Source organism: Mixophyes fleayi, chromosome 3, assembly GCF_038048845.1.
Source record: "Mixophyes fleayi isolate aMixFle1 chromosome 3, aMixFle1.hap1, whole genome shotgun sequence".
Lineage (NCBI taxonomy): Eukaryota > Metazoa > Chordata > Amphibia > Anura > Limnodynastidae > Mixophyes > Mixophyes fleayi.
This window is the reverse complement of record NC_134404.1, coordinates 122,718,625-122,731,549: the sequence shown is the minus strand read 5'-3', so window position 1 is coordinate 122,731,549 and position 12,925 is coordinate 122,718,625. Positions and strand designations below refer to the sequence as shown.

At 37.7% G+C, this 12,925-nt stretch overlaps 1 protein-coding gene across 1 annotated transcript in view; it reads right to left on the bottom strand.

The window, feature by feature from the left end:
* FGF12 (fibroblast growth factor 12) overlaps positions 1–10,984 on the bottom strand; it is a 406,239-nt gene extending 395,255 nt beyond the window's left edge. Inside the window, exons 1-2 of the mRNA XM_075202288.1 lie at positions 10,882–10,984; positions 10,613–10,759 (exon numbers count right to left, since the gene is read on the bottom strand). Of these exons, the coding sequence (XP_075058389.1) occupies positions 10,613–10,625 (13 nt within the window). The 5' untranslated portion in view covers positions 10,626–10,759; positions 10,882–10,984. The remainder of the gene's footprint in view (positions 1–10,612; positions 10,760–10,881) is intronic.
* Positions 10,985–12,925: the final 1,941 nt, after the last annotated feature.

Here is a 12,925-nt window from a genome sequence, read left to right as displayed (position 1 = left end):
TGAATTTTTTTTTCCACACACACTAAGAATTTAGTAGGTCAGTGTATAACTCCGCCCAGCAGGTGGCGCTGCAGCTTGGTTTTATTTTTTCCACACACACACACACAGACAGACTAACACACGCCACTAGACATTTATATTATAGATATATATATATATAGTCCACTTAGGTATACCTGAACACCTGCTAGCTAATGCAAATATCTAATCAGCCATTCATGTGGCAGAAACTCAATGCATAAAAGCATGCAGACATGGTCAAAAACTGCAATTGTTCAGACTAAACACCAGTATAGAGAAGAAATGTTATCTAAGTGACTTTTACTGTGGAATGATTGTTGGAGCCATACCAGTTGTTTCAGTACCTCAGAAACTGCTGATCTCTTTTTTACACACAACAGTCTCTAGAGTTTACAGAGAACGATGCTGAAAACCAAAAACATCCAGTGAGCGGCAGTTCTGTGGGGGGAAACACTTTGTTAATGAGCGAAGAAAAGAGAATGGCCAGCCTGGTTTCAGCTGACAGGAAAGTGACAGTGGGTACTACCATGGGTAGTATGCAGAATAGCATCTCTGAATGCACTGCACATCCAACCTTGAAGTGGATCTGCTATAGCAGCAGAAGACCACACAGCACCCTTGTGACCGTTACACAATACACACCAGACTTCTGACCGCCACAAAATACATAGCACCCTTGTGACCGCCACACAATACATAGCACCCTTGTGACCACCATACAACACATAGCACTCTTGTCACTGCCACACAAAACAGAGGGCAACCTTGTGACCGCCACACAACACAGAGTGCAGCCATGAGACCGCCACCCAATACAGAGAGCAATATTCTTTTTATTGATACAAACTGTTCAGTTAATTTGTGACAATGTGATTATCAGCTGTTGGTCATTTGCATACCTTTCTTTAACTGTCCATACATCTGAGCATTCTTCAAAATACAAATAGTCAAATGTCAAACACAGTTAACTGTCAGTGGCACGTGGGCATAATGTCCATTGAAAAAGTTGGTAATTTTGTTGTAAGAAAAGGAACTGAACCCTATACTAATACACAAGGGCCATTCACACATGTCTATTATTTTTTCACATATCCCTTGTTGGGCCTGTTGTCACATATCCCCTCTTGTCACATATTCTCTCTTGGACCTGTTGTCACATATCCATTGTTGGGCCTGTTGTCACATATTCCGTGTTAAAAATAAATTGGTCCTACCTATTGTGTTGAGTGCTGTTGACCTCTGTATGGGACTGGGTGGAAGTTGGTACAGCATGAGTCCCACAGCATGAATCACACAGCCTCTGTAGGCGCAGCCCCCACCCCACTCAGCAACAGACAGCCTCATGATTGGTTGCCTGTTGCTCTACAACATGACCGCCCAAAGGCAACCAGGAAAGCCTCATCACCCTGAACCCCCTTCCCTGTGCCAGGTGCTCTCACAAAAAAAAAATTTTTTTTTACTCCTGGCTGCAGTGGGCCTATTTCTGCGGAGAGGCCTGTCAGGCCCATTGTTAATCCGCCCCTGACAGTCCCCCTAGCGATGTCTTTTGATGCTAGCTTAATACAGAAACTTAAGACTTAATTTTCCTGGTACTGCATGCATAGGCTGAAAAGTTAATTTTTTCACCAAAGTTTTAGCAATGGCTAATAGATGCTAATGCAATCTGAAGATGGCATTAGCAACTGAGGGCAAGCTCCAAAAAGCTAATCTACCTGAGTTTGAGGCAGCTAAGCTTTTCCGAGCTTGATAAATAAGCATGTTTTGCCATCGCCATACAGAACTATGCGGACAGTGGTTGTAAAAATGTTCATTTTCGCTCTATTTTATGGATACAAAGCTTTCAGAATTAGGCCACTCATTCATCACAATCTGGTCTTACAACTACAAAAAAGAATGAGTACTACTTTAGTTATCTAGAGGTATTGTGGGAGTAAAAGTGATAAGACTCATCCAAATGCCACTCACTGGAACAGCATTATATATTGCAAAGATTACCTGTAATTGAAAAGTATTTCAGGGTCAGGCTTTTTAAGCCATACTTTTGGTCCAAATATATATATAGAGAAAAGGAATTACTATGTGTCTATAAAATATTTTTTCTTTAATAGGCCTATATATAGAGAACACATTTGCCTGTACATTGCCCAGTTTTTGTCCTGATACAACATTGTTTGTTTCTTTTAAATTAAATGAGCATCTTCTTCAGGTGTTGTCAAGTCAAGATGACAATGCCTGCAGGATAAACTGCATTGTCTTCCAGTGTGCTACTCCCTTTTTGGGCCAACTGAGTGGAGCTCCATTATTTATGACAATTGTAGATTGGCAGTTACAAAAAAGGTGGATAAACTTCGGCACTTTCTCATCGAGTGGAATAAAAAAAAATATTACAGAGATCCGCACCCTTGGTAGAGAGTTCTGCTGACCGTTACAATATTGGAGGTTAAAGGAATGGTGGGCTGATTACTCATTTTGCAGCAAAATCTGTTTTTAACATATGTGAGTTGAAAGATAAATATAGATGCAGATGCAGCTGTAATACTATATATTTATTGAATTTCTTGTAGCCCTTTTTGCTGAGAGTAACTGGAGAACACAACCGCTTAGGGGAATAGGCTGACTTGGGTTTTATATGCAAGGTCAATATTCTCCAGACAAAGAGCTAGACGCACTTTGTATATAAAGTTTACATATCATCCCTATTTAATTTGGAATGTATTTAACTAAGCATCTTTAGATTTACTGTTACTTACATTTTGACTGTTACAGACCAAACAACACATTATTGTATTTATTTATTTCAATTTAGCATTTTCTGACTACTGCTACAACATTAATGACAAACTAAATAATGTAACTAATTCTTAGTTATAAAATATAGTATTTAACTATACAATATTATTTTTATTTATCAGTGTTTTTGCAATAAATATATTTTAATACATAACAACTATGTATAAAATGAAAAGAGAACCTACAAAATAAGATAATGGCATCTATAGGAGAAATGTATGAACTAGAGTAAGGAATTGAAATGCAAAGTGGCATTACTTGAGAATTGTGACTATACTCAGATAACTCTAACCCTAACACTTTTACTTCAGATTCTTTACTCTGCTTTCCTAACTATTCCTGCAATTTACTAATGTAATAAACTGGTCTTTGATTAAACAAATGTTTACTATAAAAACAATATCACATATGAGTAAAGAAATTTAAAAAATAGCATTGATGAACATTTAAGGAAACTAGTAACAAAGCTCACAACAACCAATCAAATTCATTTTTCCTAGTCCACTTTAGTAAATGAAAGCAACCATCTGATTGGTTTGCACCTTTTTCATAAATGTCCTCCACATTATTGTGGGTGCATTCCATATATAGATATTGGAGATAGACATTGCACAGCAAACCAGCCAGCTTATCTCTCACTATGGGCCTGATATAGAGTTGGAAGTCTATTTGCGCTAATTAAAAATGTGACATGAGTAAAATTTGTCATGCTACCTATGTTCACAACTTGCACCCATTTTCTGAGTTGCACTTAACATGCACTTGTGGCTGTTGCACTTAGATAAGCGAATCACGGTTGTTTACATATAAGTTCAGAGCAGTTAGGAAGCAGAGTCAACCTCACCACTTAGAGATGCATTAATTTTGACTTGGATGTATCATTGTAAATTCCATAGGCCTTGTGCAGGTTTGCAACTTGTTGATGACGGCCACATGTTTTGCTCTGAACACATCTATAATTAAAATTATCATTGCATGTATCTTAAGATATATGCAACCCAAAATACATTGTCAGAAACCTAAATATACAAATGCATTATTGAGTCTATACAAAAGTCACAATGTTACGTACAACTCTAAATCAGGGCCTATTGAGCTGCTAAGTAATTTGCCATTTACTTTCCAACACACAATCATCAACATTCATGTGCGACTGCACATTTGTAAATGAATGATTTAATAAGAAATAAAAGTAATGCTTTACACTATAGATTAGAAGTGCGTCATGACAGTGAAATTGTTTAATAAGAAGAAAGAATAAATTGCAAGCTTCAGAATGGAGAGGGATGTTGTATATTTGCCATTACCAAAGACAATGAGCTAAGCGGTCTCTTCCTGCAGCCTGTTACTTCCATAAGTGTATGCAAATGACATATCTGATTAATGATTAATAGAAATAATATACTGAGTGAGCTATATGTGATCCCTCAGTAACAGAAAGATGGACTCTTAGTTATCCCCAGGGATGTATTAAAGATGAGTCAAGTTCAACTTATTGTAAAAGATGGTGGAGTTAATTTACAAAGTGCAAACTGGCCACTGCGCAGTATAGATACAACAATGGACCTGCTGCGAACCTCAATTTGTGCAAATGTGTCTAGATATCTGCTGAGTTATGTAGATGAGCAAGAGGGCCACATTTGTGTAGGAGCAGACATTTACACAGGCTGAAGGGAGGAGATGGGAGCAGCTGGGTGAAGATAAGGGGGTAAATGTATCATCCTCCGATTTTTTCAACTCGCCGGAAATCGGGGACTTTACAGGTAAAATTTAAAGCGGCGATGGCTTGTAAATGCAAACTTGCCCTTACAAGCCATCTCCACTTTAAATTTTACCTGCAAAGTCCCTGATTTCCGGTGAGTTGAAAAAATCAGAGAATGATACATTTACACCAAGGTGTTTTTAGATGAATACAGAGTAAGCGCAGTAAACGGAGGCAGCAAGGATTTAGTGTGCGGAACATGATTATTGAAATGACATAAAGGTGGGGCAAGAATGCATTTTCAGCCAAATTCCACTCAGCAAAAATATTTTTTTGCACCAGATCAGAGTTGGCAGAGATCCTGTCTTATCTCAAATTTTAATGAGACTTGTTTTGCTCCTTCATGTTGCACTTCAAGACCCACTTCAAGCAATGTAATAAAATACCTAATTTATTACTATTATTGCCATTGATTTGTAAGGTACCACCGTACTCTACAGCACCAGGCAGTGGGGAAAACAGGCATACATAAAACAGGGACATACAAGGTAGACAATATAAATGATGACATGAAAACAAAGGTTAGGTAAAGCCCTGTTCATGAGAGAGCTTACATTCTAATTGGAAGAGGGCACAGCTGAAACAAGAGGAGAGTGTGTGGCTCAGACTGGAGATTAGGGTAGTTGTCAGGGTGTTTTTGTGAGGATGTTAAAGAGGTTTTCAAAGAACGTTTAAATGTTTGAAGTCTGTTGGAAGGTCTGGTTGGATGGGGTCAGGAATTTCATAAGTAATTAGCAAAAGTAAGGTAGCGGCATGTGAGAGGCCATTTGACATTATTCTGGTGCAGCTTAAATAAACAGTGCATTTTCTGATGCTTAGGGGCATATTCAATTGTTGTCGAAAATAAGTGCACTATTACCGTTTTTACGGTAATATGGCGCGTAAATACCATTATTACAGTAGTTTTCTCGCTGGATTTCAGCTCGAGGCTCCCTGAGCCGCGAGCTGAAATCCAGCTTACTATTACCGTAATAACGGTAATAGTTTTAACACCGCGGGATATTCAAACAATTGAATATGCCCCTTAATGTAATAAAAAAAAATCACGCTGCAATTTTAGATAATGTCCTTGTTTATTAGGTAACTAATAATGTGCATAGAATGCTTGCTTCTGCTTTCAGCACCATGGACAGTGTACATACAGCACAAAGATGCCTGTTTGTATATGCGTCAACATTAACCTGCACACTTGCATTTCCTTGTCTGCATTTAGAGTCACACACACCTCAGAATATATGCTCAAGCTTTCTACCATAAAGATGTGCCCACAGAAACTATGCTGCAATCATCATCATCAACTCAATCCATTCTGTGTAGGTACAGAATTTAGACATATGTGTAGTGCACAGCTTGTCAGAAGTGGCCAGAGGAAGCACGCAGCACTTTGTGTTTAATACATCAGCGTTATCTTTGCAACAAGCTATGTACGTCAGGGAATTACAGGACAGCTTTGTTTGAGTCACACAGGCTCACAAACCCCATGTGAGATGCCGGAAATACCAAGCATTTACTGTGTATTAAAACATAATTTGCAAATAATGTTCAAAAAAGAATAATCAGGACAGATTTTACATTATGAACAAATGTGAAGCTCCCACCCACTCACTCAACACTGCTGATAAGTAACCCGTGCAGTGTTCCCATCTATTTGGAACACATTGTTTTCTCACTAAATCTTAAGTTATGGTACAGCTATAGAGCACCATGGGTGGGACCAGCACAATAATCTCACAGCATGTGATGCACAATGTTTCTGCAAGTGGTATCAGTGACTGCACAAGCCACTATTTATAACTAATCCACAACACATAGGCAATAGAGAGACTTCTCTGATATAATCAAAGTATAGACAGAAACTGTCCTGCTACAAAAACACCAACGATTGATGAGTCAGATACATGTCTCTAATTGCTTCTACAGCAAAACCTACTCTTAATTTCTTCTTTTTTATTATATGTTATTGTTAAAAAGCTATTTATTTTTTATATAAATTATGTTATATTTATCCAGTGTAGTGGCCTAATGTTTTAGTTTGCATTTATCCAATTTACTGTCTTGATGAGTGATGGACGTGATAACTTGTGAATCCTGAAATGAGCCTATCACAAGCACCTTCTGTTTTCCTGATGCTCTCTCCCTTCAAACTAAACATCTCTTAGTGCATATGCAAAGTTCCTATGATGTGGTCCATGTTCTGCAACTGTACAAGTTACATAACTTATAGGTAGAAATAATATGGCATTTTCCTTGTTTATTCTCTCTCCTATTGCCTCCTTATATGACTGATCCATTTCCTAACCCACACACGTATGCCTCTTATATAAATTTAATTTATCTCATTTAAAATGTGTCTCATGTTATATCCCTGTAATGTTACTTGGCGTCAGCTAAGCTTTACACCAAAAATAAGTAAAATCCATGCCTTGGGAAAGGCTATATGCACTGCTAATATTATTAGAGACATATGCAGTACATCTATCACCCTCTGTTGTTGCAGGCACTGATTCAAAAGTGCTGGCACTATTCAGCTCTAAACAACCTCAAAACACAGTGCAGCTGCAGCCTCACGGATCAGTTTCATGTTCTGAAGAATAACTAGAAGCGTGATATAAGGACCGGATTCCAACTGAGAGTTTTGCTTTTAAAATTGAAACATGAAAACAGAAGGCTTTATTGTAACAGCCACATTTCAGCTACTTCTCTAGAGACAAGAGTTTCACACCATCCCTTTCTAGTGGATACAGTAACACTGAAAGACTTGTATATTAAATCTCTCTTTACAAAAAAGTCAAATTGCAATTTGTTTGTTAGACACTTTTGGATCATACTTGTGTCTAAGTTACTGTCATTTCTTGGAGGTATTTTCTATATTTGCAGTTATTCCTTTAGATACTGTTGCATATTGGGAAATTGTAAAAAAAAAGTCAGTTTATATCCTGATTGCTAATATCTATGTCACAGTATGACTTGTTCAATGACCTGCCCTCCTTTATGACTATTACTGGTGATAATAGTTGGATAATAAAAGTAATAGAAAGTAAAATGAACATAAAAGATTTTAATACTGCCCCGGGTATGTGAATACTTTGCCTATGTTCCGACAGCTTCCCTGGGTGTTCCTCATAAATCGTGTATCAACAAATTTGTCGGCTTTAGACTACTGTAATGACTGTAACAGGCTCAGGATTCAGTGGTTTATGAGGTCGTCACATTTTCCTAAATACCAATCACAAAAGCTTCACCTCTCCAATGCCCAACAAACAAGGCATCTCATTTTCTAAATAAAACCTTGTACATATTTTTACAAGGAGTTCTATCATAAACATTACTAATGACCGTACTACTTTCTGGAAACATTTCTTAAAAAGTGAAAGTCATGGAATGGTTGGAAAGAGTTTCCCAATGTATCTCAGCCTCAAAGCAATGTGATGATCTTTGTTGTGTGTACTATAACTGTAACTGGCCAATGGCATTTTGACTTACACCTATTTTTATTGACATGCAAATATTTTGTCATTTTACTATTATTCAGTCTCTGAATGGGGTTAACCATCTTCTAACCCCTTGCCTATGTATCAAAGCTGCTGACAAGCTGCCAATATTGTATGATAAAATAAGTGGCCTGTATATAATTTTTATATTAATGTTAGATTAACCAAATAATACCAAATACTTATGCTGTTAACTGTGAAATTGAACTTTACAAATAGAGGATTGTTGCTGCAATAGCCATTAACTTGTTTACAATGGTATAACAAAAACCACATCTTTTGATAAATAACACCATTTTTACTCTTATACAGTTAAACAGTATCTTAAAAAACATTTACTTTCTATTTATTTTAAAATACAGGTCAGTCTAGGTGACACCCCTTTACCCTAAATAGTATAACAGCATATGCCAGTGGCGGGCAACAGGCGGCCCTCCAAACCTTTGCCTGCGGACACCAGCTCCTTCCTGCAAATCTGATTGTTATAGCTTGTAACACTTGTTTAAACTGCCTGCTGATATGTTATTACAGATAGATGTAGCTCTTTTTTATTAATTGTATTATTTTAACTTATAACTGAGATTAGGGGTAATGTGCAGCCCTTTGAATGCTAGAAGGCCGCACCATGTGGCCCCCAAAGTGTATCAGGTTGCCCATTTCTGGTATATACAGTAAGTGTATCAGGTAGCCTATCTCTGGTATATACAGTAAGTGTATCAGGTTGTCCATCTCTGGTATATACAGTAAGTGTATCAGGTTGTCCATCTCTGGTATATACAGTAAGTAGCTCCACCTATCCCAGAAAAGCCCAAGCACAGACAGGTGAGCCTATTATGTTCATGATAAAGAACTGGAAAAACATTAACAATTTATTGAGATATTCCTATTGTGCAAACTGCTGTGCAGCAGTGAAATCATGGTAAACAAATACAACAGCATGAACCTGAAAGCATGTAGAGAACTACAACATGACCAATAAATAAACACTGTTTAAATAGTCTTCAAAGCAAATGTCTAGTTATCAACTTTCCTATATACTAGTGGTTATTGATAATCCATTTAAAATATTTGTTATACATTCTTGAATGGCAACATCAAAATAAAAAAAATAGCATACCTATTGTGTTTTCCCTACAGTTATTTATATATGCTTTCTATATATTATGAAATGAATATTGGATTTTGAAGGTTGCATGCAACTTCATACATAGCATATAAGAACCAACAATAACAGTTGCATGCCACAGAACTTGTTTTTATACTACTGAGTATCATCTGTGACAAGTAAAGTGTTAATGGAGCAATGTAGGGTAAGTACAGGCAGAATTACACTTGCATATAGAGTGCTCTATGCAGTAGTGTGTGCTGAACTGTAACATTAAAGTCTCTAATTTATTCCTAAAACATATCAGGAGGCATAGAGAAAAGAATTAACAAGACAAGGCCCAGGACTGTCCATTTTTATGACTCAGTGGTGTAGGTACAACATAAATTATTTAACTTTCTATTTCAGATGATCACTTAAATACATGGAATATGTTCTTTTTGAATTTTAATATCTGACCTTCAACACTGGCAATGCATTACACCAATACTGGAAGCAATTCCAGGAAGCTATGCCTTTTAGGCATAGCAAGTTGTGGGGAGCAATCTGTTTCTTACTAAACTGTCAATTAGTGGGAATTTTTTTTTTTATAATGACAATATTCTCAATTGTAGCACAATAAAAACACTTTAACTTTTAAATACACATTTGATAGATACACATGACAATTAAATAGGCCATTGCTTCCTAGTATTAATACTAAGCCGTGTATGTATATAATGGAGGCCTGGAGTCTTGCAGCAATATGGTGCACACTGGTTTACCTATCCCAAATATATAGAAATACTTTCCAATAAAGAATTCAGGCCTGTGGGGTAATGGCCATCCTGTCACTTGTGTCAGTGCTCTCTCATACACAACGGCACACACTCTCAACTCCAGAGGTAAGTTGCTATATATAAGCCCATGACTCCATATACTTGAGGACTCTGACATCACATTCCAGTGAGAAGCAGTGTACTGACAAAGTGTAACGTGAAAGTACAGTATTACAGTATTACACAATATTTCACTATTGCTTTCTATCGCCTGGAAGGAGAAGAGATCTCATCATAGCTATGTGTTGAAAAACATGAATTCAACTTTCATATCAATAGTGCTTACTTAAATAGTGTATGAAGCCTCAGACTGTATAAGAGGCAGAGCACCCTGCCCAGACGTACTGCATGTATTAATGATGCACAATCCAGCAGCGGCTCTTGTGTGCCGTGCCTCGCCTAGAACACATCATAATGACATAGGGAGATGTTTGATGGTTAAGAATTCCGTGGATTTGTTAAACCAGCACACATAATATATATCACGTCAATACTGCATTGAACAGTGTTAAATGCTCCTATCGACCCAACACCACGTTTAGGTACAGCATTGCAGTCTCCCGCTTTATTCCCTGCCTAGATCACACATGTTTCATTAAGTATTCACACACAGAAGATACCCTACCTTTGGTTTCCATTTCTGCCCTTTCTCAAGTGCCAGGAAGTTTAGACAACTTGCAGTATCTGTTATCCCCCTGCAGAAATCTTTCTTGCAGCCCTTATCCTGATAACGCTGTTTCCCTTCTGATTAGAGGTCCCTGCAGCCCTTGATCTGCAATCAACGATCAGATGACATTGGTAAATATGAGGACATCATTGATTAACTACGATAGTTACGAGAGCAGTGCGTACTGTATGCTAACGAAAGGATTAAATATGTTTAATGCATGATACCTGGGTCTTAGTGCTGCAGAGTGGAGCTGTCCTCTGACTGTGGTTCTGCAGGTGTAGTGCTAGATCAGCCCACTACAGCCTCGCTATGTACAAGATGAATAGCACAGAATTGTACTGCGCATGTCTTCTGTTCTCCCCTATTCTGAGCATTACACAAGCCTTCCTGGGAAATAGCACTGTAGCATTTAGTCACCGAGATCACAAGGTAAAAAATGGCGTGGATTTCTTACTGCAAACGGGGAAGTGTAAAATTAATGTATACCCTGTGCCTGCCATGAATGCAGGCTGAAACCTGATCTGTGTATACTACTACATTAATGCTGTACTGGAGTTACTGTGGGAGTTACATCTGATGATATAGATTATACATAAAGGTATAAAGCATTTTTAAATAATTTATTAACCCACTGAAAACAATGTTCTGTTGCTCTTGCAATTTAGAAAGTAAGGTGGTCTTTTCGGACTTGTATTATATGCCGCTTGGGCTGTGCATAGCTAAAATATTGTGTGCATACACATTAAGGATGTAATTTTATATGATTTAAAATGTAGTTTTTGTATGCATTAAATGAAGTGAAATACCTTAAAAATATTTTGATATGTTGTGCAGGGCGTTGAACTGTCTTTCCTTCCCTTGAATGCCTGAGCAACTGTTTGCTCAAAACATTACTCAAGACTTGTTAATAAATATGGTGCAGTGGATATTTGTATACACCATTTTCCTTATTTTTACTCCTCTGTGCATACTCATTTGCACCCTCCCATCGAGCATCATAGCCTTCTCATGTATCTGATGTGCACATTGTAGTTTCACATGTATTGACCAAGTAAAAATGACCAGCAACATAGACTATTGTCCAACGTGCTCCACAACCCCAATATTTAAACTTTTTATTTTTTCACCCAATTTACTACTGATTTGACTCTCTTTGATTCATATTTCATAACTCCTGAAAGTAAAGAGACACAGAGCCCATCATTACTTCAATTGACAAAAAATGTAATATCTTTAAAATAAATACACTGGACTATCTATACAAATAGATGTTGATTGTGTAGAATTTACACCTACATGGTGTAAGGTGACTTAGTAGAAATGAACTGTAAAATAATCTGTTGACTCCCATGTTAAGGTTGGTGTCAATTTTAAGGCCTATTTGAACGATTAAATAGCCCAACATGTCATACAAAACCAGGGATTTCTCCATATATGTGTAATATCCACCCATGCCTAATATTTCCCATTCCTTACCCCACAAAACAAAATCTTATATTTGTGGATCAGGCGCATAGTCCAGTGCATAGTGATGAGAAAGGTCCATATCTTATCAGTGGTGCAGCATACTCCAATGAACCTGTGGAAATGCTGTTGCTGTCTATTGCACAATACTTAATCATATATCTGTGTGTTTTTGAGCAATTTTCATCTCAATGAGTGATCGAGTAAAAGTAGGTGGAGTGGGCCAGTTGCTTAAGCAATGCCACGGTATCACTGAGCCCATATAGAAATTTGGGGGAAGGCTCATTAGTGCCGGTCCACCATCTAGAGCCCCTGCTCTGCTCCAAATGCTCTAAAGAGCAGAGCATGGGCCCAAGGATGGTCGTTCGATTGGTATTGCTGGGCATCCCTCACCAATGGGCCCTGTCAGGGCCTGATTAAGGATTCAGGCCATCCTAGGCTAATATGCTCGTAACGCCCCACGTCTTCCATGCCAGGATAATACTTGGTACTTAATGTAAAATCCGGATTCCTTCGCCCCCCACTAGTGTTTACAATTGCATGTTTTCCAAACTCTGCTTTTTATAAAGGTCATGGTATTCCTTGCCACTGAGTTTGTTTTCATTAAAATCAGAACTGTATAGCAGAAAGGAGGCATGAATGATTACTCTTCTATTTTTAAATGAATTTCAGTTTATACCTCTCCCTGTCACAATTTTGCACCTCCCCCTGCTCGGTTTCTTTGCTCAGCAATGCAGTTAATACCCCATTTACTAAGCTGTGGTGACCAGCAAATATAACTATTCCTGGAACACTGCAACTCAA